Source organism: Dermacentor variabilis, chromosome 7, assembly GCF_050947875.1.
Source record: "Dermacentor variabilis isolate Ectoservices chromosome 7, ASM5094787v1, whole genome shotgun sequence".
Lineage (NCBI taxonomy): Eukaryota > Metazoa > Arthropoda > Arachnida > Ixodida > Ixodidae > Dermacentor > Dermacentor variabilis.
The window spans coordinates 177,468,361-177,495,059 of record NC_134574.1 but is presented as its reverse complement, the minus strand read 5'-3'; the positions used below and the strand labels follow the sequence as shown (position 1 = coordinate 177,495,059).

General features: G+C 47.6%; 1 protein-coding gene across 2 annotated transcripts in view; it reads right to left on the bottom strand.

The window, feature by feature from the left end:
* The window catches only part of LOC142588542 (uncharacterized), a 320,432-nt gene that overhangs the window by 99,490 nt on the left and 194,243 nt on the right, over nucleotides 1-26,699 (bottom strand). For both annotated transcript variants that reach the window (XM_075700384.1, XM_075700386.1), the window contains exons 5-6: nucleotides 16,924-17,002; nucleotides 8,794-8,894 (exon numbers count right to left, since the gene is read on the bottom strand). In XM_075700384.1, the coding sequence (XP_075556499.1) occupies nucleotides 8,794-8,894; nucleotides 16,924-17,002 (180 nt within the window). The remainder of the gene's footprint in view (nucleotides 1-8,793; nucleotides 8,895-16,923; nucleotides 17,003-26,699) is intronic.

The following is a 26,699-nucleotide window of genomic DNA, read 5'->3' as shown; positions in this document are numbered from 1 at the left end:
GTTTCCTCGTTTCCCTGAAACCGGCCCGAAACGCGACCAGTCGTCCTTTACGTGGGCGTGGCGGGTTGTTGGGCATAATGCCGACGCCTCTGTTCGCTACTGCATTGACGCCTGTCCGCTGCTTGCTTAAGCGGTGATCCGCATGGTGGTTCGGTGCTTTACCTGACTGACATAACACAGACTCGCCTGCTTCTCACACTTGAATTCCTTCACACAAACTCGGCGTGCGTATGCCACGCCGACTATGTGCGCATATTCCAAGACCCTCGCAGCAGACGTAACCAAAGCGAGCTGACTAAAGCTACCGCTTGTCTATGACGTGAGGGCCTATTTCCCATCATCCCATTCCTCTAATTTTTTTCTGCTTAGGCTTCAAAATTGTCACGTGACGCTCCCTCCTAGTATTCTCCTTCCTCCGTGGTTGCAGCGAACGGACGCAATACACCCGGCGCCGCGACGCGAAAGAACGACGACCCCTTCGCTTTGTGCGCAGTCTGTTTTCCCGAGCCTTCTCCCAGGCGAACTATCCGTTTCGTGCCCCGCACTAGATTACTCTGGAACACTATACCGTTACCTTCTCCCCGCCGTCACGCGCTGCCCAAGAGTGTCGCCTTCCAAGGTCGCCCTTCATCGCAACTCCGCTCCCATCCCCTCTCTCTTTCTTGCATATCCCTCGCCATCTCGGCAGCCGCGCTACAGCCCGCCGACTAAAGTTCAGAACTTTTATTTTTCGACCGTAACCGCGAAGCAGGCCTCGCGGACAACTTTTCTTGGCTATGAAGCGAAGGCTATAGAAACTAAGCGCGCCTCTTTCACCGCTGCTGGAAGTAGTCCCGCAGTTTTGCTCGCGTTTTCTTACGTGGGAAATAGGAAACAATATCTTTTTATGCGAAGCATATTAACGTAGGTTTCGGGCCTTCGCGCGACGCCCGGCGGTGGCCACCATTGACCCTGAAGTGGGGTCACGTGACATGACGTCACGTGATGACGTCACACAGGCTGCAGATGGGGCCTCATATCGCGCCGTCGGTCGCCTCCCGGCGGTGGCCACCATTGACCCTGAAGTGAGATCACATGATGTGACGTCACGTGATGACGTCACACCGGCTGCAGATGGGGCCTCATATAGCGCCGTCGGACGTCGCCCGGCGGAGGCCTCCACGCTTCGGTTCGCGCCGTCGCGCGTACGCGGCGGCGGCGCCACCATCGCTGCATCACGTGATATGTGACGTCACGCCAGGGATGAAGCGGCGCGCGCCCGCCGTCGCGTCAGTCTCTGTGCCCGCAACCGCGCCAGCGTCTTTGCGCCGGGCGTGTATGCGGTCAAGATGCCTCCAAACGCTAAGGATACGCTAAAATTAAGGCCAGTGGATGCGAAGCATCCACTGGGCTTAACCTTGATAAGCCTCAATTTTTTTTTTGTTTTTACAGCGCCTAAATTGAAATATGTAATATTCACCAGTCAAATATTGGTATGTTATTGTACTTTTAAAAAGTTTGCTCTTTCGAGTTTTTGCACACCCGAGACCGTCGCACGTTTTCCACGTTCATCAAACGCAAAATGTCGCCCGTGTCTTCTGGAGGGTGTGCGTCGCTTGCTGGCCCGCCAATCAACTCCCCTTAGTTAGTCAACAGCCTATGGGCTCTTGACAAACTTTAGCAACTAAAGACTGTTGAAGCACCTCAAAAAAGTTTTTCCAGCGCCTGCTCGGAAACCAAGCGAGCCCCTCTGGAAATCGCAACCATCGGCACGTACAAACGAGTGAGCGAGCTGACTCCTGCGCAGGCTCTACCGACGGCAGCGTCGGTGGCGCTTCGTCATACGGCTGCTGCGGAGCTGCGACACAGGCTGCGATGCTGGCTATTAAGAACTTAGTACATATCGTATGTGAATAGACATTGATTCACCCGGAGTTATTGTATCTGCCTTGACTAGAGAGGTTGTGCGAGGTTGGCGAAACCGAAACCGGTGCCGAGTGCGCCCGGACTACATTGCGTACGAATACAGCCATGTGCGAAAGCTCCGCCCCCGTAGCTTTCGCTTCATAGCCAAAAAAGGCTGTCGGTGCTTCCGCGCTTCGATCTACTCAGACCCGAGCTGCATTCTGGATGGCGGACGGGAATGCCGTGCCTGCAGCGGTGACGAAACGAAAAGCGCTGGACATGGCAACGAAGCGAGCAATTTTGACGAAACTGTCTCAAGGTGATAAAAACATCGAGTTGGTGAAGAAGTACAACGTGTTGAAATCAACCATTTCGACGGTTCTAAAGAACAAGGAAAAGATCGCCAACTCTGTCGCCGACTCGACGAACAAAAAGCGCCTGAACAGAGGACGCGTTGCTTAAGTGGTTCGTCGACGCACGGGCTCGCAACATTCCGATAAGTGGACCAATGATGCTGGGCAAAGCCAAAAGCATTGCGTTTCTGCTACATTTTCTTGACTTCTCCCAGGCAATGGCTGGCTACATCTATTCAAATTGCAGCATGGACTTGTTTTTAAATCGATTGTCGGCGAGGCGGCTTTGGTAAGTGAGCAAGACGTTGCCACTTTGTTTGTAAGAAACAAAGCCATTATTGCAAGCTACGCGGAGCAGGACGTGTATAACACAGACGAAACTGCGTTATTTTGTCAGATGCTGCCGGACAAGACGCACGCCACGAAAGGCGACTCATGCGCTGGCGGCAAGCACAGTAAAGTGCGCGTTACAGTACTTCTGTGCACTAATATAGTTGGCAGCGACCGGCGCGTGCCCTTTGTAAACGGAAAATCAAAGAAGCCGCGTTGCTTACGGAGCTATGTACCCGTGCGCTACAGGCACAGTACTAAGCCGTGGATGACGCGCGATTTATTCGCAGAGTGGCCGGGCGAGCTTGACCGCGACATGCAGAGGCAAGGCAGGCGCGTGCTACTCGCCCTCGACTACTGCTCAGCGCACCACGTCTGACGGCAGTTACTCTACTTTTCTTGCCGCCCAATACCACTTGGAAAGTGCAGTCGCTTGATTTGGGAATAATATGAGCATTTAAGGCATCCTATAGGGGCCGCATTGTGGAGCGCTTGCTCATTGCTTTTGACCGCCCGGCCGCCGACTTGCCGCTTTGAGTTTCGCTGTATTCAGCCGTTGAGATGGCGAAGGAGGCCTAGGCGGAGGTGACGGCCGGGCGGAAGTGACGGCCGCTTCGGTGCGGAACTGTTTCCGCAAGGCCGGCTTCGTCGACGCAGTGCCTGACGCCTATCCTGATGCTTCCGAATCAGTCCGGCGGCGATTTGTGGCAGTGCGTCGTAGACTCCGCCATGGGGGGCCACAACACTGGTCGGTAAGATCATTTCTGATGAAGACGCTGATATCGCGGAACCGTACACAGACATCGTTTGCGAAGTGCGGGCGGAGAGCGACGCGGAGTAACCGGATGACGATGAAACTTCGGAACCAACCCATAAGAGCACCTGTAGCAATGGGCTACATAGAGGGGCTCAGGCAACTTGTGTGTGCCAAGGACCGCGGCGAAGAGCACGCCTCTGCTCTAAATACACTGGAGATCGCCGTCGTCGGATTTGCACTGCGGAAACAGACGATCATCACGGACTTCATTGCAAGAAAATAAATTTTGTGTTTTGACTAGCCACTTTTTTAAAGTTGTAGAAAATAGGAACTTCACCATATACCGCACAGACGCCGCGTGACGCTCAGGTTTGTTATAAGCGGGCTCGACCATATTTAACAGATTCTACCTGTGGTATGTCTTGAAGGTGGTATGATAATGAGATGTGCACTGTGTCACGTATAGGAAAGACGAGAATAGCACATTTGCTGGCATTGAGTAAAAACTGATTAACATCTGATGACCTCTCCAGAGCGCAAAGGTAAGTTTGCAGTCATTGGTATAGCGTGTGGATGTCGCTTGCAGACGCGAAAAATGCAAAACCGTCTGCATAAGCATAAGTTGTTATAAGTTGTTGCTTATTGATGAAAGAGAGTGTGCTCATGAGAATATTAAAAAGCACCGGGGGGAAGCCTTGGGGTACACCTCTCGTTTGTTTATACCTAGAAGAAGAAAGGCCGCTTTTATAGCAATATAATTCTCTTTTACCTAAAAATGAGTGAATCCACGCTACTACATACCAAGGAACACCACATGAAATTAACCGATTCATCAATACAGTGTGCTCCACGGTACCGTAAGCTTTAGCGATATCGAGCGTCAATAAGGCAGCGTATTGCTTATGATGTCGAGCGAGTTGTATTCGGCTTTCTAAGTCGACGTGGGCATGCCAGAGGGTGCAGCCGGCACTGAAACCAATCTGACAGGGACTAAGAATGGAATTATCATTAATAAATGTCATGATACGAAGGTGAAGAAGCCCTTCAATTAATTTTACCACGTTTGATGTAACTGAAATGTGCCTAATGTTCTCCAGTACATACCCTCCTCCTTCTTTCTTAAGCATGCTTATTACTTTGGCAAGCTCCCATTGTAACAGAATCCAAGCATTTTCAATTGAATAATTTACCCGGTCTAAATAAAACAACGTTAGGCAATTCCTGTAACAATATTTTTAATATTCCAACTGTGACTCTGTCAAGGCCAGGGGCTGTATTCGGCAAGCATAGTGCAGTCTCATTTAGCTCAGATAGAGAAATTGGAGTGAAGCGATCCGAAGGATCTAATGCAAAATGATTAGTCGGAAGCTGGGCTGTAAACCGATTTTCTAAGCCTTTCGCAATCTCTGCAAGGGAAGCGCTCAATTCTTGCGGGGTCAAAACAATCTAGTCTAATCCTAAGGGTAGCACCTTCCTAGCACGAAGAAATGCGAATAGAGCACACTTATCTTTTTGAGTTTGATAGATAACCGTAATACCTAATATCATATTCATCTTTGGCTCGATTAACAGTACGCTTAAATACACCAGCGTGAAGCTGAGAATTCTTCCAGTGTGTCGGGCACTGATTATGCAGAAGCATTTTACAAGCGGCTTTTCTTTTTCTATGGTCCCGCATATACTCATCAATCCACCAACGACAAGAGGTGCTTTTAGCCGAAGGAATGATAAATTCAGCTTGCTTGCGGGAACTCTCTAGAACTGAGCACATGGTTGGAGCGATTTCCTTATCATTGTCATTGGCAAGTTTCGAAACTTCTGAATGCAAGGAAGTCTTACATTTATGTGCACGCCTGGTATTCTAAAGATGTAATTGTACAACTGCTTTCGAATGACACAGGAAGATGATCACTCTTGATTGCTGAGTCAACCGCTAAACACGATGAAACATTGATGCCAGCCCTACAAAATGTTAAATCTAACACCAAATGGAAGTGACCTCTCGCAGATGTTACTTGTCCTGGGTTCTGATATGAAAAGTGGCTACCAATAGTTCACTCCCTTAGTCGCTTACCACACAAATCTGTTTTTAGCCCACACGACACGTTATGCGAATTAAAATCCTCTGCAAACAAAATTTCTTTTCTACAGGCAGCCACAGCCCTATCAAGTTGAAGCGTACTTTGCACACCGGTGGGGAAATGAGCATTTGTAATTGAAAATGGGGGGGGGGGGGGGAATGTTACCCTGGGAGACATAAATCTATTGCCAAAATTTCGCAGTCGGTGTCCATAATTTGAAAATATATGTTTGCCTTGTGACAAATTTTACTGGAAACAAGTATCAGTAATCTTCCACCCCACGCCTGTCGACCTAATCGGAAAGACCGAAAACATTTCAAATGAAAATTTTCCTCTGGTGAAAGCCAAGTGTCTTGAAGAAGTATGTCATGTGAGATATGTTGATTAGATAGGCAAGATAAATCTGTTAAAGCTGAAAATATGGAGCGACAGTTTCCTTGCAGTACTTTCAACTGTCCAATGGTGTTGATCTGACAGCAGCGACAACTGGCGCCTTTAGAATACTTTCTTTAATCATAGAAGATGGCTGACTCTTTTTTTAATTTTGGTTTCATAATCGTAGAAATTGGGGATCCCATGCGTTTGGGAGCTCGACTGTCAAGTTCCATAACTGTGACACAAAAGGTGTCGTAATAAGACGACTCATCCTCACATGGTTGGACTAGCGGAGTAGTGCCTGTCGACTGATCTACAAATGCAGAAGGCGTCTCTACCTCGTTGCTAGGCATTCGAGGTGTGGCGTTAGATACTGGGGACTGCATTGGTGTCCTAGTGGACAGCATTATTTGCATTATCTGATTGGAAATGATTTGCGCTAAGCAATCAGAGAGACCGGATATCAATTTATACATAGCTTTAGCCATTGCTTTTTCCACAGCAGAGTCAATTGCTTCGGAGAGATTAAGATCCACGCTTGTAGTGTTGCGTGCTGTAATGCTAGAGTACCCGAAGGCCCTGTGTTTAATAAGTGCAATTGCATCTCTTCGGGAGCAGCGACGGCGGTCTATTATTTCAAGAATTTGTATTTCTTGAGCGCGAGCTGAGCAGTTCGAATAGTCTGCTGGGTGTGCTCCCCCACAGAGGCAGCACTTTTGAGATTGAGCGGAGCACTCACTTGAAGAATGACCATCTCCACAGGTGCGGCAACGCAAGCTCGACTTGCATCCTCCTGCGCTGTGCCCGAATCTTCAACAATTCTTACACTGGATTGGTCGTGACGCGAGTGGTTCTACACGGAACACAAGAGGCAACACCTTTATTTCTGAGGGACATGATGTGCCCACAAACGTTGCGATTACTGATTCAGTCGGATCCTCGTGTTATTTACAAGCCCATTGCAACGGTAAATAGCAATGACGCCTGCTGCGGAGAGCTTGTCCAGTGTTTCAGTTGGACTTAAGCGGGAGTCTACGCTCCGTATAGGACGCTTAATGCACGCAAAATGTGGCGGGATAAAAGTACTGACCGGTGTGGAAGCGAATAAAGTGTATTTCAGTAGGTCTTCAAAACAGGTCTGGTCGGGTGACCGACACACTATACCTCCCGTCTGAACACTCGCACTTCAGTGATGGTTTCGAAGTGATTGGACATGGTCTTAAGTTCCTTCTGCACAGCTTGTGGGTTTGTGAGCCTAATGAAACCTCCATTGGTAGGCATAAGCGCCAAAGGAATGGTGCTGATGCCACAGCGAAACACTAAATCTAAAGGCAATTCATTAGGCGGCAGGGATACTGACCAAGCGGACCGCGCCTGGCCAGGAAAATTGGTCTAAATCAGCCCAAGACGGCTGATGCAAGGAATGCTAATAAATCAGGGACTAAAGTAAGGTTAGTGAGACACCTGTAACCACACGATACTCAGCCAAAACACTACTGCAGGTCAACGAAGCTTCAAGAGGCACCGAACAGCTTTCGGTCCACCGTGGCCAAAGCTCTGGAACCGGCTAGAACAGTGAGCATGCAATCGATGCATGTGCATCATCTTCTTTTCTTTATTGTCCCCACGCGACTTCCTTCTTCTAATTGCATAAACGACACTCGTCTCGTAGCGCAGATGCTCTAATCTGCTACTCTCTTTACAAAAAAAAAAAAAGAAAAAAATTGACAAATTACAGATACAACTCGTGGACGGAAAGTTACGTCAAATCATGTGTTATTTGTGCACTTTTGGGCTTCCATTATGCGACATATACTACGTTTCAGTCGTGAGCGCAAGCGGTGCACTGTGGTCGCCGGTCGCAAAAACGTATAATTCCACTCATTTGTTGGTATATAAACTACGAACTGCAACGCCTTTCACGTAATAAATATTTAACATATTGTGACAAAAACGCGTGATTACGTGGCACACACCTCTTTCAAATGTGGCGCACCATTTTTCGGCAGCAAGTGCGAGGACTGCGAGGAGTCTCTCTAGCCTTCTTAGCGTTGCCTATGCATGGAAAAGAGCGCAAAGAACAGAGGATGGGTTCTCGGTTTCGAGATGAGCAACAACAACAACAAAAAAAAAAAAGTCACGCTTGCACCGTCTGGAAGCTAAGAAGGACGAAAAGGGCGATGGAAAGGAGAAGCTGCCCCATAAGCCTGAGGCGAGGGTGAGGCTAAGTGACGTCAGTGCCACTCCTGCGTATTGCTCCTGCTTCATGTTTTCCACGCGACTTTCTTTTTTGTCATCCAACTTGTTCCTTAAAGAAAAACAAAGATGCTTTGAACGGTAAAATGAACATGAACACTAATCATACTTTCACAGTTTAATTTGTGTTTCCTTGCGAAAGAACGACTAAATATGGGCGGACAAAATAATGATCAATATCCCTCATGTTGAATAAAAAGCGTGATTTCGCTGTGATATTTGATCGAGAGAAATAGCGGCTGAAAGCTGAAAATGTTCCATCAAGGGTGTTACAATAAAGAACAGGTCACTGTACATTCTGTATGCAAATGGCTGCTCATGTCTCACAACTTTTGCTATATCGCAAGTGGTATAAGTATTATGGTGTGAAAAACGCAGACGCAGAAACCCACATCCCCAAGAGGGACATCATCCGTGGTACGCGTGTTGCTACTGCTATGAGGTTGACGCATGTGATGCTAGGATTAAGGCTGCTTTGGGAGATGACACAGCGCCATTTGAAGAAAACAAATCGTAGCAGAGCTTTTCTTTGAGTTAATTGTTCAGGCACACTGATTTAACTATTGTGGCACGGAAAGCAAACACGAAAAAATGCACATCGACTGGACGGACGTTGCAATATTAGTTTATCTAAAGAACAGGGCCAAGCAAAAGATCTGCTGCATCAGAACATTTTCTTCACAGTAGACGCGGTCCTCCAATGTTGTATACCAGCGAAAAAAATGGCGAAATGGCTCGATGGCCACAGTACACTCACTGTCTGCGTCCTGGATGGAACCCGTGAAGCCGGTGATGGTCGTGGATGCGGGACAGGGCGGGTTCGGAGGTCCGGCACATTCCGACTGCACGTAATGTTTCCTGCGGACCCGACGCTTAAATGAGTGCACTGTGACCGGCTTGAAACGGATTCGCTCTGAGTCGACGCAAATAAAAATTCAGCTTCAAAAACTCAAACAGCGCAAGAACATCACACAGCTTCAAGACAGAAAACGGCAAGAGTTCGTGAGGGTGCATTAATAAGAGAGTGACTTGAATTCCACAATTTGGAAATTAATTCTAAAGTGAGTAGTCAAAATGTTATTAAGTGGAAGTCGAAGAGAGTGAGTTTCAGCTATGAGGGAATGAGTGAGTGACTTCAATTACGCGATTGAAACATATAGCCTTTAAGTTAACAGTCAACATTTTAATCAGTGAAAGTTAAATAATCAACAAGTTTATCGGTGATGAAGCAACAACCATCTCCAAAAGTATAAAATTTTGTGAAAAAGATGAAAGAGGTTTGTATATTCGCAGTACTTTCTTCAAACGTCGACAGTCACATTAGCATACGCTAAAGAGGGTGAAGGCGATAGCCTGCGTGCTCACGAGACATTAATTAAATTACTTGACATTTTCATCCTCATGCGTTGTTACTTCCTATTGTTTTCTCCCACCAAAGGTCGCGGGTTCGAGTGCCTTAATTACTATATCCTAATTATCAGTGTCTTAATTACATTCGTCCTAGTTAACATCAAAGGCTACGGGTTCGACTCCTATCAAAGCTTGTGTGTTCGAGTGCCTTAGTTAAATGCGCCTTAATTAACACCAAAGGCAGTGGATTCAACTGCCAATGAGCCGGCTTTTACAGCACGTATACACTCTAAAGAAAAAAAAAACCTGCACTTTAATTTGTGTTTTGTGTGAACCAAGTTTCTAGCGCGAAGTATATCTGCGTGCGCACTCTTTCGATGCGGTGCGAGCAGAGCCGAGATTTTGAAACATTCTATGCCTACTCCATTGATTTTCGCGTTTCGTGCGTGGTCATAGCGGCGCTACGGCCGCGTTATCAATGGGCTTTTGTTATTAATGCGATCAGTCGGCCTTCAGATACGGATAATAAGTGTGGCGTAGAAATGTGAGGAAGAAATAGCTGAGAAGCCGAGAAACCTGCTGTTGGTGCTCCTTCAGCATTGTTATCAAGTTGATGCGCTGTCTCTGAGTTTGCGACAGGTAAAGCAGTTGATTTTAATGAGCTTATTTGAGGTTCGGCTTTATGATGCGGGTGGGAACGCAGTCACGTGGTATTTTTCATTATTCGTGGAGTTTCTTTACCAGCCAAAAAAATATGTAGGCAATTAGTACGTGGCTGAAACACCGCAGTTAGATGTCATTTAGTGGTGCCTACAAATGCCTCATTAACACGTCGATAATTACGACAGTACTTATCGAGTTGGATAATGAATTATAATTGCCTAATTAAATCTCAGTAACGAAAATATTACTGGCGGCTCCTCCACTGTACTGGAAACAATATGCACTAGTTTCCTTCTAGTAACGCAATTGCTCTTTGCTTGAAGTACTGGTGGATGACAGTTGGGGCACCCTATATAATTCACTCAGTGACTGAATGAGACCAAGCCGGTTTCACTCAAAATCATAATCAACAGCAGCCATGCGCAGCAGCGCTTATACTCGGATTCACAGAAAGAAAAACGAAAGAGCTACTACAGTTTCTCTGGAATGGCGAAGCAGTATTAGTGATAGCAAGGTATACACGAAGTATACAACGCACATAGCGAAGAAAGAATATTATACCATCGAGAGACGCCAGATTCTTGGTGGTGCGAGAGGACTCATGCTGTGAAATTGAACTGTTTCCTGCTATAATGTCTTGTATATATTCCTATAAGGCCGTCACTTCAGTGAAGAATTGTTCGAGGTCACACGAAGTTTCTTCAAGTGCAACTGTTATTCAAAGTCTATCTATCTATCTATCTATCTATCTATCTATCTATAAAAATCGGGCCCCTCGGCTAACCCTTTCCTTATCTCTCTCTCTCTCTCTCTCTCTCTCTCTCTCTATATATATATATATATATATATATATATACACACAGTAAACTCAGTTGTACGAACGACGGTTCATCGAATATTTCAGAATAACGAACTTATTTAAAGATCCCCGACAGCTTTCTTATAGATTCTATGCAAAAATGTTTCACTTAAACGAATTTCGGAACAGTCAATATTTCAGTTTAACGAACTCGCTCAGAGACCAAGACTGCAAGCGCAACCGATGCCTGCCCTCATCAAACCGCCGCTCCAGTGGCAATGTAACGTCGCTGGCGCTACAGCGCCCCTGGGGAAAAGTGGCGGCGCGGAAAACGAACGGCAACGAGGCATGGGCCTCCGAGATCGCCCGCACAAAACGAGCAAGCATGTATCTCGGAGAACAAAGAAAAACTGCGCAGAAAAGAACAAGACAGAGAAAGAACCACACGACACAAGCGCAGCTTTCTCTGTCTTGTTCTTTTTTTGCGCAGTTTTTCTTTGCTCTCATAATGTCATACCAACTAGCCCCTCACCGTACGCTTCTAGACTTAATCTTGAAGGCAATGAACAAAGTAACATCGGTGGCGCTTACAACGCCGCCAGAGCAAAGCGGCGATCTGTCACACCACAAACCACGTGGTGTGTTTCCAGACGGATCTCCACGGATCTCCAGACGGATCTGGAGATTGTTACCAGTGTTCGTCCTGAAGGAGAAAAAGAGTGCGACGAAGAGGCAACTGCCGAGCCAGTTTCAAGCCCTATAACTCTAGCTGAGGTTGTAGGGTACATTGGAAAGTTGAGAGACTTTGTGTCTCAACAGCAAGCTGTGCCAGAAGAAGTGTACAAAAACATTGAGTCTTTGGACAGTTTTGTTACTTCCTGTGCTTTAAAAGTACAAGTGCAGAAGAAGATTAGATTTTTTTCTAAGTGAGAAAGGCAGCATTATAACTGCTATGAACCTTGTACTTGTTGATATGTACAAATTCCATTTCACACATTTCTAACACTATGGATGCCATGTATTTTGCTCCATGAATTGTACTTCAAACTTCTGACTCTGTATGCCATGTCTTATGTTGGTCTAGTGAATATTCAGTTCAATGAACTTTCAGTTAAGTGAACTATTTCCTTCGGTCCCTTGAAGTTCACTCAAGTGAGGGTTCACCGGATATATATATAGCCAGAGAGAGAGAGAGAGAGAGGGTTGGCCGAGAGGCCCGATTTTTATGCATCATATCGTGAGAAGCCAAAGCTTCTCATGATATATACATATATGGGGGTTCGGAAAGCTGGTCGGGCCTCAGCCTAAACTTAAACTTACAGCGCAAACCACTAAGACGAACTACAAAAGGACGATGCGACACGCAGCAGCGCCAATGTGTGTCGTATCTTCATTTTGTAGTTCGCCTTAGGTGTTTGCGCTGTAAGTTTAAGTTCAGAATTGTGTACCAACTAGGCCCAAATGAAGTTTTACCAGAGATTTTACTGAAATTTCTCAGCCTCCCAACCCGGAAAAATTAAAAATTAAAGATTTCCGCCTATAGCGCAACGCACATGCTTTTATTCTGATTGTACGTGCCTTTAATCAGCATCAAAACATGGAAGAGTGGAATACAGTGGCGTAGCAACAGGGGGGGCCGGGGGGCCGGGGGGCCGTGGGCCCCGGTGCAAGGGGCCAGTTGGGGGGGGGGGGGAGGCGTGTCATATACGCCTGAAGACACCCCTCTTTCCGCCGGCTTGACTGGGCGCAAATTGCGAAGAATGCTCCAGTATCCAGTAGCCTGAGCTCATGCGCCCGATGCATTGCGCCGCAGAATTGTCGGCTGCAGCTCTACCAACACCCCACGAAATAATTGCACGAATGTGCGGGCTACAAAATTTAATTCGCGAAATGGTCGCTCAACTACTCGCCTTAGCGGAACGTGTCATGTGGGGTGCGCTCGTGCTGTGCGTTCATGCTGGGAGCAGGAGTCGCTAAACATACAGTGCGGCGTTGTGAGGCGTTGGGGCTCTTGGGTCCCTTTTCCGTTCAGAACGCGCAGCGAAGACGAACAAAGACAGCAGCAAGAGGGCGTTCAACCAGCGCGCCCGGCGCTCGCGTTTACGGCGAAGCGTTCGTTGAGAGCGACGTTGCATAACTGGGGCAGTTAAAAGTCGCGAATGGGATTCTCTGGATCGTCTTCAGACTCGGTTCGGCCGAAGAGTTTGGCGGCGTATGACTCGACAGGCTGTAGTCGCGGGCCCGCCGTCATGTCCGGCTCGCCTTTACTTCCCCTCTCCCGCTCGCTCCGAGAAGCCGCTGCGAAACCTGCCGTTATGTTTCACGCTTTCCTTCTTACCCTCGAAAGTTTCAGAAAACTGTTGTTGTTGTCTGACTTCATGTCACAAGTACAGTGTCTGTATCAGCTGCACAGAATGTTATAAAAGAAAGGTGAACTTTGTAAGGATATTTCCCGATCGAGATTCTATGAAGTTATGTCTTTTTGTGATTACTAGGAACTCGGTAGCGCGAAAAATATGGCAGATAAGTAATAACCATATCCTTAATAATCCCGTAATTAGTACTTATAGAGGAAGCACATCAATTCGAGAATTGAGGACTCAAAATCACATTAACTCAACAAAAACTTGTTAAACAAAATCGTTTTGGGTGCTACAACCAGCAGTACTTTGGCACTGCGGGCGGCGCCCAGTATATGGCAGCAGCGAAAGAAATATGAAATAGTGGACCAATGACGTTGATCCCTTAATCCTCTCCATTGCGAGTGCAGACCAACAGTAGGGCAAGCTTTCGATGGCACGGGCGTCATCGCGGCCTTTTCTTTCTTTTTTTTATGGTGACGCCAAGAATCGACGCGAAGCGTGCTCTATTCTGTTCCCAATCTTGCGGTGGTACTGCAGCTCGGATAATCACGTTTGTCCGTATAGCAGCAAATGAAAACAAGGCTTTATTGATCAGAATGAAGAGAACTCGTAATTGTTATAGCATTGGCGCCCGCGCAGCGGGGAGGCAGGTAGCGTTTTCTAATAGGGTGGGGAAATCAGCGTCACTGACAAACAATTTAATTTTTGTTTTCGTTCAGGGCTGCCCACAGGCAAAATACTGCGTGCCATAGTACCTACGACGATTTTCGTGAAGTTGTTGTTGGGCGAGATATGAATGTCGGGCTTCAATTTTGCAAATGCAATATTGCCGCTAAAATTGGTAATTAAAACTTTATTATAAAGATATTTTTGTTACCTGTGACGTTAGTCGTATTTTCCACGATGTAGCATTTGTATTGGCTGCCAAGCCTTACAGTCTGACAGAAGATGTGCACATGGGCTTATCACACGTTATCAGTGCAGCACTCTGTGTTATTTGGCGCAGGAAAAACAGCGTGTACATTTGCTGCATTCGCGATCTCTGGGAAAGAAAGCGAAGGAGAGGGGGACCCGGGGAACGTGCGGAAATTGTTGAACCCGGAAATTGTCGATATCCTCGCCTTCCTCGACTACATAGGGGGGGGGGAGGGGGGCTGACAGAGGACCTATGGGCCCCGGGTGCCAGACGACCTAGCTACGCCACTGGTGGAATATGAATGCATTTTCATCAATAAATCAACAATGAAACCGTAGCGCTCTAAAAGCATTTTCTTAAACTATAAAGGCTGATTTTGAAGAAATCTCAATGTCATCTTAACAAAAGCACAAAGTGCTGTCAATACTATGCGAACGGTGGCTCAACAATATTCAACACAGCCATAGTACAACCGACGTTCAATTAAGTTTCACTGGCAAATATTGAAGAGTTCTCAACACTTGCCTAAATAATAATTCAACGAACGCATAATGGTCTTTTCAATGCGCAATAAACTTCTATTATGTCTCATATACATTAATGAGCTTAAGGATTAATTAAGATCGTTGCTTAATGATTAATTGATTACCTTAATTAGTGACCGCTTGTTTGCTGACGGTTCCATAATATACCGTTAACTTATGGCTCACGGAGATCATCTCTTACTACAACAGGACTTGACAACATCACATTCTGGTGATCGCAGCGGCAAATGACAGTTAACACTGACAAATCCAAACTAACGACGTTAAGCCGAAAGCAGTCGAACTCGACTTACACGTACTCTCTTAAGGGACACTAAAGGCAAATATCAAGTCAAGCTAAAGTTATAATTACTGCTCGAGAACCTCTAAGGCGTCAATACTATCACGAACAAAGCCTTAATAATCGAGAAATTTAGGTACGTGCAGGACATGATTAGAGACCACCCCGTGACAGTCAAGTACTTGCCCACTGACGAAGGCACTCCTCAGTTAAATTATGTCACTAGTACTGAACCATTCGTTGCAAAAAATATCCTTGTATTGTAAGACGAAACAAAATGCTAGTTGTGCAATTCTGTTTCAATTTTAGAAAAAAGGACTCATTGAAATTACCATTGATAGCAACGCGGGCGGTCGAAAGGTTTCGTTTTCGCTCGACTCCGCGCCGTCCACGCTTTCGCGTTTCAGTAGTTTCGTTATCGCATAGTGCTGCGCTGGTTTCGCTGGCTCGAGAAACTCGCACAAACTGCAAGTAGCAGAGAATTGAACTTCCATATGAAGTCGCGGGATGCCCGAACGGTCCACGCCGCTTGACCAAAAAGCAGCTACAGCGGCGAATCCACCGGAGTATTGGCTCAGTACCGCCGTCTGTCGGGCGCTGTTTTACTCACCGACGGCAGGAAAGGGTGGTGATGGCGTATGCAGCGTCGCCACTCCCCCGGTTGGGTTGCGGGATAGTTGAATTTCAAAAAAGGTATTCGGACGCTTCAGGTGCAATTTTATCGTAAACTAAGTCTTTTATTAGCACAAAACAAGTGTTGCGAGGTTTCTGGAACGGTATTTAAGCGGTCCACGTCGAGTTAGCGTTTGCCTTTAGTGTACCGTTAACAACGACTCTATACTGGTAACGCCCTACTACAAGTACCTTGGCATTAACTTCACTTCTAGTCTTTCCTGGTCAACACACATTGAAAAATTACTGCTACGGCTTCGCGCACACTAGGATACCTGAAACGTAATCTTCATGCGGCGCCTTCGGTAACACGTAAACTAGCATACCAGACATTCGTTCGTCCACACCTAGAATACCGATCATCCCCATTTGGTCACCTCACCAAGCCTATCTTATCAACTTACTGGAATCTATGGAAAACCGCGCTGCACGTTTTATCGCTCGATAATATAACCTACACTCCAGTGTGACTAATGAAGACTTCGTAATCTCTGTCATCCTTGGAATCACGCAGGAAGATAGCCATTCTCTGTTCATTGCATAAAACTGCCTACAGCGCGCACGCAAATACCTTGCCACTATCAAAACCACATGACATATCTCGAGGGCTTCATAATCAACATAGTTTTACTAGTCTTTTTGGTCGCACAGAAGCCCTTAACGCATATGCGCTTCCACGTGCAATTAATCGGTGGAATGACATCCTTGATGATGTCGTCTGTATTCATGATAATGTGGCATTTATAAATAAAATACTAACCAGCTATGACTGTTTTTACCAACCATATGATCACTTGAAATCATGTTTATACATTTTATAATGATGTCAGTAGGCTTATGAAAATTTCTGCAATACATACCAAGTTTTTTACTATTACAATGTTACACCAATGTTACACCATATCTACCACATTTTACCATTGTATAACAGCTGGTTATTTAATTTCTTTTGTTTGTTTCTGCGTTCTTGTTAGCAATTATTGTCAAGTCCCGCTCACATAATACTCCTTCATAGGGTCTGTGAGGTATTTTTAAATAAAATAAACGGTTTCTGGCTCAATGGGCTTTCAATATAGTTTCAGTGGTCAATATTCAAGAGGTCTCAACGCTTATATCAATGATATTTCAACAAACGCACAACATGTTCTCAATACTTATTCAACACATTTGAACATTTTCTAAATAATTTTTTGTACAGGAGAATTAATGACGCGATTGCGCTAAAAGTACGCATGCCAATTAAAAGTAGATAATAGACCAAGAAGGAGTGCAGCTTGCATTGGTTGAAAGCACACTTACCCGATATACAGCAATACAACAATTAGTAGGAGTAGCGTGAAGCTCAGGATGAATATGATAAGGCTTTTGTCCGATTTTTCTGTTGGGAACAAAAAAGAAAAAATATAGAAAACAATTAGCAAGGTACAATACACCGAAGTACAACCGCAACAATGATCAGAGAGCACGAATATTTACTATATTTACAGACTTTTGGGCTAACTGGTCTGATACAATTATTGGGACTATAGAGCTTAGGTGACGCGGACAAGGCGGGGCGGGGCGTTCGTCCTCGTCGTTTTTTCTTGCCCGCGTCACCTAACCACTATGGTCCCATAACTGTTTACTATGATGTCGTTCATAACACCTGACAGCTAACAAAGCACTTACCCATGGTTCACAAAAATTGGCGAAAACATGAGAGGTACTGAACACTCCCATTCAGCGTATTAGCCGCTAGAAGCCCTGTTACCCATCATCGATTCGGTCACTCTTACCGATTCGACGCTAGGCCGAGCACTAGAGCAGATAGCGGCGAGCTTCCCATATTATATATATATATATACTTACTGGCCGAGCCGCGACTGTCTCCTTAGCAACGATCTGAAATGCAACCAACGCCTCACGTGACTCAAGGGTCACATTCACTTCTCGGTAGCGCATCGCCTGACACACCGACTACTCGCCAAGTTCCGCTTAACAGTGTCTGAATGCATCAATGCTAATGCAACGATTTCCTGAAGCGGGGTGCCTTCTCAGTACTGCGTCACCTGGCACAGTGATCGGGATATGCATTTTGCCTATAGCAACGTTTAGCGTACACCCAAAGCTTAGCGTAATCCAAGAGTCACGCCTGTTTTCTCAACAGCTGACTAATTCCGACGGATGTTCACAACACGACGGGGCTGTTTGGCGCAGATAGAGCTGAGAGAAGATATGGATGAGTTAGACAGTCAGCAAGTAGGCGAAACGAACAGGGCTAGACGCGACGCAAAAGTACAGGTACACCTCACGTGTGACGAAAGTAGCAACATTTTTCTCAGTAACTCGTCGCCCGCCTTCGATGTCAATTGAAATTCCTAGTAGAAGCAAGCCGGCATGGTGCGAGTTGCACGAATTCGAGAACGAAAGGTTCATTCGAAACCTGATGGGACATAGGGAAAGCGGTAAAAGGTAGGTACATGGAAGACAATGGAAAAAATGACGCCTATATTTGCAAGTGTAATGAGTGAAGTGGCGTGGAAGGAAAGAAAACGGAGAGCAACATGCACGATGGCAGAGAGAGGAAAGGCGTACGGACGATAGTTTCAAGGATAGGGTAATGTGAGGCTTATGGGAAAACAAGCGCGAATAAAAGAAAGGATAATTCGTGGGGCAAAACGACGTAGAGGATAAAAATGGTTAAGCAGTGGTGAGGACAGCGTGGGGCAATTAGAAAAGGGAAACGCCTAGAAAAAACTACGCACTGGGTAAGGAAAGTTGGAGAGTGGGGAAAACAACGTAGGGAAGGGTAAGGAAGAGTACGGCCTGAGGATAAACAATGCGGAGAGTAAAGAAAGCGTACAGGGAAAACGACGTAGAAGATGAAGTTTAAGACGTGGTGAGAGCAATGTGCAGGTTACGAAAAAGTAAAATGCATGGGGAACGATGCGCAATAAAGACTAAAAGTACGGCGTGAGAAAAACAAAGCGGGCCGTAGAGAAGAGTGGGGTGCGTTGAAAACAACCCAGCGCCTGCAACTTATCCAAAGTAACTTGACGGCGACTGCTATCTGTACCTTACGTACCACCTGTTGTTTTGTTTTTTATTTCTCAAGCGGTGCGCGTTGGCAACGAAGCGACAGTGTCGTTGTCGTCGGCGATGGCACGCAAATCGGGGAGAGCAACTGCACTAAAGGGAGAAAACGACGGGCACCAAACTTTAGAAACGAGCTTTAAGCTAGTTAGCTTGTACGTGGCGCAAATCCGGCGAGAGTAAAAAGGGGTTTCCGAGCGAAAGAGAGAGAGAGAGAGAGAGAGAGAGAGAGAGAGAGAGAGAGAGAGGGAGAGAGAGAGAGAGCCCGTGTGCGCGCCCGTCGAAGCTACCCAAGCAGAAGCAGCAGGATCAGGTACGCGGCCGCAGTAGCTGCCGCTCGCCCCTGGAAATCGATAGTCCTGCTTTACCAGGAAGCTCTTCGGTCGACGGCGAACGTTTCAGGGAACGCCAGGCAATATCGACGAGTGAGCCGTAGGAAGCCACAGCTGTTAGAGCGGCACAAAAAAGAAGAAAGAAATATAAAAGAAATAAAAGGTGGCGCAAGTGAGAGGAAGCGGCCGTTTCAAGCACGGAATAGTGAAGGAAATGAAAAGAGAATAGGGTATAGGAGCGGAAAAAGGCAAAAAGAAGAACAAAAGAATACAAGTTTACGGGGAAATCACCTAGGGCGTCGGCTACAGAAGAGAATGCGCTTTCGCGAGAAATCTCAAGGGACAAATCAGGGGTGAATGAAGTCTCGTGTTCTGCCCGAACAAGCGAGAGATAAGGAAAATGGAACAAGAAAATTCAGGGAGATGGCAAAAAAAAAAAAAAAAGGACAGGACAGGGACTTCAAAAATAAGAAAACAAAAACAAAATCGGAGAACTAAGCGTAGAATGGGGATTTGAAGCGGAGCCGATAACGAGAACAAGGCCAAAAAAAACGTAAGGAACTAGGCAGAAATTCTTTTTTAAACAAACCCGAAATGTCGGATAAAGAAGTGCGATTGAAAGAATTAAGGTCCGTGTTTGTGTGTGCATAGTATGAGATCAAACGGCGAATAGATGAATAATACAGGAAGAGAAAAGACAGCACGGACGAAAGGCAGACCTGCATGGACGAAGTAGAGGGGGTGGGGTGGTGTGGCGTAGGACGAGAGAGCTATGTGGCTCGCCAGTCGGGCCAAGTACGCGTTTCGGACCCGCGCGGCACTCGCTCTACATGGGCGCGAATATCTCGTGTAGAGCGTGAATGGGCACGTAAACTTTTCGGGAGGGCGTGCTTTTCTGGCCGCTACCGCTGCTGCTGCTGCCGGCTACGTCGTGGAGGGCGTGGCTGGATGACGAGCACCCAGGCCAGTTTGTTTTGATGGCCCCGTTCAGAGACCCCACTCGCTCGCGTATCTCATGCAATTTTTTTTTTTTGTATGCGAGAAGTATTTTGCTTATGTTTGTGCATGTGTGTGTGGGGGGGGGGGGGGGGGCTTCCGTGAGGGAGTGTGCACGTGAGAAAGAGAGATAGGGAGGATGGGAAAGGAGCCTTTACAAATTCAAGACGTCGCTTTTTACAGTGTCCTTCCCATTGAAGTATTTTCCTTTCAGTTTCTTTATTCCACTGCTATTTTACTCCCTCCTGCTTCACACGTGCACGCACGTATTGTTTCATGTGTATTTGCCAATGAATTATCGCTTCCTTATCGTTTGCTCGTTCATCTCTTCCCTATTTTTTTTTCTACGTCAATGGTCGATACCGGGAATTTTGTGATTCATTGGCGGCGCTGGCATCGCCGCAGGCCATTGAAGTTGCTATTCGATGATGATCATTATCAACGTGTCGTTAAACAAACAATAAAATCAAAATTTTACGAAAGGTGAAAGTAAAGAAGGCACCTGTTCTGGTTTCTTTGACCTAGCACATTTTGCAGTGGGATATTAGCGCTCCAACAGGCAATGCCATTCCGACATTGTGGGTGTTTCTTTTTATTTGATAGTACGTTGATGCGCGTACATTGTTTATATTTTTCCGGTGAGCATTTTTAACCGGCAAACTCCTGTTACAAAGTTATCGCTCAGCGCAAGACGCGCCTTCATGTATCGGAACTTTATCGAATGTTATCACCAGTACATATCAGTGGTTGTCACCGATTCTCTAGCGAATTAATATTGTCTAATCAGATGCGCGCGCGACGCAAACGAAATTAAATATACTGGCGGTTTCCCTGCCAAAACCACGATCTGATGAGGCACACGGTAGTAAGGGGCTTCGGGTTAAATTAGACTAGCCGGGGTTCTATAACGTGGATTCCTTGCACGGTACACGGGCGCTTTTGCAACGGAATGCAGCCGCCGCGGACCCCATGGCTTCGAGCTCAGCAGTGCAACGCCATAGCCACTGGCTACTGAATGGTTAATGGGACGTGAATGGTGTAGTAACGTTCTTGAACGTACGCGAGTATCAGCGATTGCACTCGAATGTTCGATGAGTCATGCATATATAGACGACGAACTTTACCCGTAGGTAAGATTTCCATGACCGACGACTGCGATCGCCGCTAATGTTGTGCTTTGAGGATTGTGTGTTTTGTCAGTGTCTTATTCTTCGCCGCCATGACAGCGAGGCATCTGGTGCAAGTGCTTATGCGTAATGCTCCGGACACCCACGGACACATAACAAAGTTAACGGCCGAGTTAAGTAGAAGCATTGGATGCACGTACAAATGAAATTCATTAATATCGCTGTGACTAAGAAAGGCGCTCTGCTATACTCTGTTCTACTCGTGACTTTCTTATTGTGCGCTTGTGTGGGGAACATCGAAGTTGACCAATTGTACTAAACTCGCTATTTTGCAAAAGAAGGGTGGTGAGAATTTTTGAGTTGTCACGGCTCCTTACCTGAGCTGCGGACAAAGCCGCTTTTTCTAAATCATCATATGTTAAAAGCCAACCAAGTATACTATTTCAAATTGTTCCAGTATATAAAGTGCAATAGGTTTTTTTTTTTGCTTGCAAGGTTTTCAAGGTTATCCCTATCCTTTCCGCACCCATGTTAGAAGGACTCCAAAGATACGAACTATTTATGGACGGCAAGACACTACATATCACATGCCTACTTTGCTAAATGAAGTCGACTGCTTCTTAGACATAGATAGCACAAGCTCAAAAAGAAGGTTTAAAATGGCTGTGATACAAACTAACATTGAATTTTTTTTAATCCTTCTTAAATTCACTTATGTTTCCTTTCGAAATTTCTAACACGAAATCATTACGTGACAGCATACTTACATATTTCTTAATTATCTTGCATGCTTAAATATACATATATTTTCGGCGTTCATTACGCTCGTCTTCTTTATCTGTATATTATCACCATCATCCTACGTTGATCGATCGTCATCTGAAGTTCCGTGTGTGATCATAATCATCGGGTGTGTGCCTGTGCTGGTTCGGCGGCGAGTACTAGGGCCAAATAAATGTCGCTCCAGCAGAGACGTCATACGTGGTAGCGGTGACTTTTCGATCCGCAGTCCTGTACTCGCTCAGTCTAGCCCCTGGAGCTTTGTTCACGCCGCGGTTTGCGCTCACTATCCGCTAGCATGTCTTAGTCTGACCCACCCTCCACTTCTAGCGCTACCTTTCCGACAGCGCAAGCCGCCCCTTACATCCGACGCAGCCATCAGCGTGACCCCCATCTCTTCGCTGGTCTTCGTAGGAAATACGTGCAGGACTGGCTGGACGACTACGAGCGAGTAAGTTCCGCTAATCGTTGGGACGATCCCCTCAAGCTACTATCCGTGTCTCTTTCTACGCCTTCTTGTCGATGGGCTGCGGGAACTTTGCGATGGCAGCTGTCTTCTGCGGGTCCGGGCGGACTCCAGATTTGCTGATGACGTGGCCTAGGAACAGAAGCTCATCGTAAGCGAAGCGGCACTTCTCCGGCTTCAGAGTGAGCCCTGATGACATGACGGCCTGTAATACTGTCGCAAGCCGCCTAAGGTGATCGTCGAAATTTCCGGCGAAGACGATGACGTCATTCAAATAAACAACACAAATCTGCCACTTCAACCCTGCTAAAACCGTGTCCATGACGCGCTGGAACGTTGCAGGCGCCGAGCACAGTCTGAATGGCATGACCTTGAACTCGTAGAGGCAGTCTGGCGGGATGAAGGCGGTTTTTCGCGATCTCTCTCGTCGGCTTCTATTTGCCAGTAGTCACACTTGAGATCAATCGACGAGAAATATTTAGCGTTGTCGAGCCGATCCAATGCGTCGTCTATCCGTGGGAGGGGGTATACGTCCTTCTTCGCGATCTTGTTCAGTCGACGGTAATCGACGCAGAAACGTAGGGTTCCGTCCTTTTTCTTCACCAAGACTACAGCAGATGCCCACGGGCTTTTCGACGGCTATATGATGTCGTCGCGCAGCATTTCGTCGACTTGTTCTCTTATAGCTTCACGTTCTCGCGTCGAAACTCGGTAAGGGCTCTGGCAGAGTGGTCGAGCGCACTCTTCGGTCATTATGCGATGCTTTGCGACTGATGTTTGTCGAATCCTCTATGACGTCGAATAGCAGTCTTTGTATCGTCGAAGCAGACTTCTGAGCAGTTGCTGCTTAATCATGGGGAGACTTAGATTTATGTCGAAGTCTGGTTCGGGACTATGGTCGTCGGGGTAGATGCGGCAGAATTCGAGAGGACAAGCGCATTGCTGGTTTCCAGAATTTCCTCGGTTTGGTGCGATCGTCGTGCCCTTGTTAAAGTGCTTGGCCTCCTGGCTGAAGTTTGTCAGCAACACTTTCGTTTTTCCTCTGTGAAGTCGAGCGATCCCTCTTGCGACGCAAATTTCACGGTCGAACAGTAGGCGTTGGTCACCCTCGATGACGCCTTCTACGTCAGCGGGTATTGCGGTGCTGACGGAAATAACAATGCTGGAGCGCGGCGGGATGCTCACTTGATCTTCGAGCACAGTCAAGCCGTGGTGACTACGAGAGCTCTCCGGCGGTATCGCTCGATCTCCCGACACCGTTATCGACTTCGACTTCAAGTCGATGATTGCGCCATGTTGGTTCAGGAAGTCCATGCCGAGAATGACGTCTCGTGAACAATGTCGGAGGATAACGAAGGTGGCAGGGTAAATCTGGCCATGAACGGTAATTCTTGCCGCGCAGATTCCAGTCGTCGTAATGAGGTGTCCTCCAGCGGTACGAATTTGAGCGCCTTTCCATGCAGTCTTAACTTTCTTCAACTGGGCGGCAATGTGTCCACTCAAGACGGAGTAATAGGATCCTGTGTCGACTAAGGCGGTGACTGCATGGCCCTCGAGAGGCACATCGAGGTCGGTGGTTCTTTGTCTTGCGTTACAGTTAGGTCTCGGCGTCGGATCACGGCTGCGTCGCGTTGACCTGTGGCTGGTACGTGGCGTCGTCAGGTCGTCTTTCGTCGGTGTATTCTTTGCTTCCAGACTTCGTCGGGACGGCGGCGTGTCGTTATGTCGTCGAGATAGTCTCATCGGCGTCTTCGTCAGCGGCGGAGTATCTTAGTCAGTTCGACGAACAGTGTTACGTTTGACCGGCAGGGGCTGGCGATCTTCCGGGAAGCGACCAACGGAAAGGCGCCAACAGGTCTGCTGCGACGACTCGCTTTGAAAGGACGGAGTATGCGCCGCTTCCCCAGCCGTTCGGCGCCGGGATGTCTGCTGCGGCGACAACCTGTTTTGTGAAGACAAGAATGAGCCGCGTCAACCAGGGGACGGCGCCGAGATGTCTGGACGTAGTCGGCGGAGCAAGTATTGTTAGTGTGTACGCCGACACCGTCATGGTCTGATTGGAGCGGGTGAATTGCTGGAAGAAGATATTTGGCGGTGCCATCTGACGCAGTTTAGAATGGGCAGACGCGGCGGCGATTGCCTGCGGAGTCGACTCTGGGATAAAGAGGCACCTGCTCGGGTCCAGCACCGTGTCTGCGAGAACCCACTCACCTCGGCGTGGTCAGTGCAACCTGTGCGGAAGTGAGTGCGTGGGCCCTCCCTCTGAAAGGCGGGTCGGCTACGATGGCGTTGGACGCTCCGAATTGGCAGTGAACTGCCGTTTTTCCCCACCTAGGGATCTAGGGAGGACAGAGTGTATTTAAGGAGCCGTTTTCGGCTCCTCAGGATGCATTCCTCTTTCGGTCATGCTAGACTGATGAACTGTAACGTTCTCATGTAAATACTGTAAATAAACCGATATGCCGCGTTCTCGATGAGAAGAAGTCTCTCCCTTCAACAACGTCCTCAGCGTGGATAAGTTGGACGACGGCATTGGCCACCTACCATCTATTTCATGCCCGACCACAATCATTACAACAGCAACCGCACCTCCATCGGTTGCTGCTTTTAGTTTCCCGGATATGAGCTTGCAGAGCGGCCCCGGGCTGGGTCAGTGTATGGACGGCACTGCGGCCTCAGGTAGCGGCCTGGTGATGGCGAACGGGACGGTCATCGAGAGCTCCACTGAGTAGCGGCGAGGTAGTCTGCGATATCGCGAGGTCGCTCGCCAAGCTGTGGTCGCGGCGCGTTAACGGCGAACCCTCGCAGTCCCATCTCTCGGTATGCGCATCGTCGGTGGACGTGACTCGCTTCTCCGCAGTGGTGGCAGCGCTGGGCGATGGGTGGGCGTGCTGGTGGCGGCGCCGGTGGACGACGAAATTGCGGCGCTACATGGGGCTGGCGCGGTCGTGGAGGGGGACCTTGACGGTGGGCGACGGCGGCGTAGGTCATCGCTTCCGGCTGGAGCTGCGCTGATTGTGGTTTCACCTCGGGATCTCCAAGCGACTGCTGGACCTCTTTGACGATTTCGGCAATTGAGGGCACTTGAGGCTGCGATGAAGGGAAAACTTCTGAAGCTCATGTCGTACGACTGCCCTGATAGTCTCGCGCAGGTCGTGGGTGGCCAGTGATTGAACTCCGGCGTAGTTTGTTGAGTTGGTGCGGCGGTGGAATTGCCGGTTCCGCATTTCCAGTGCCTTCTCGATGCTCGTGGGCTCGCGAAGAAACTCGTCGACGGTCTTCGGTGGGCTTCTTACCATTCCGGCGAAATGTTCTTCTTTCGCACCACGCATGAGTAGGCGAACTTTCTTCTCTTCAGACATTTCCGGGTCAACGTGGCGGTATAGACGGGCCATCTCCTCCGTGAGGATTGCGATCGTCTGATTGGGCAGCTACGCTCTGGTTTCTAGTAGAGTTTGGGCTGGCTATTTTCGCACGATGCTTGTAAATATTTGCAGGAAGTTGCTTCGGAACAGGTCCCACGTCCTTAAGATGGCTTCTCGATTCGCGAACCACTTCCTGGCGGCGTCTTCCAATGCGAAGTAGACATGTCGCAGCTTGTCGTCGCTGTCCCAGCTGTTAAACGTAGCGACCCTCTCATACGTCTCCAGCCAGCTTTCCGAGTCCTGGAATGTGGAACCGCGGAACGTCGGTGGCTCTCTGGGCTGCTGCAGAACTATTGGGGCGCTGCGGCTGACATTGGGGCTGTCTTGGCCACGATGTTCTTGGTCGTCTCTTGGTAGAAGTCCGTGTTCTGGGGGCAGCTGGTTTAGGCGGCGGCTTGCTGGATGTTCCGGGACGGCGTTGGTGTTCTCTTTGCGATACGGGCTTGGATCACCGCCTGTCGGGGGTGTCCGGTACATGAACGTAAAGCGCCTCCACCAAATGTCACTTTGTAGTGACGTATAAAGAACACAGTATCGATAGTGTGAAAGACGAAACTAACCTTTATTGGGTGAACCTGTGCTCACAAAAACAGGCTAAACTTAAAGAACAACGATAGCGGCGAACACATTGGGCGATCGTCGAAAATCTGATCAGCAGGTCAAGCGCTTCGGCTTTTATACATCAGTTGTCGAATGTTCCAGAGAAATCGCTGGGACCTGCGTGCCTTCCACAAAGTTATACATTATTCGCGTCGCGCACACATGGAATCAGATTACATAAGGTCACAGGCAGCGCATGGAACCATCGCTAACATTCCAGAAACTTCCGATACATGCAGGCGCGTCCTGCGCTGTTCGATAACGTTTGGTAGGCGGT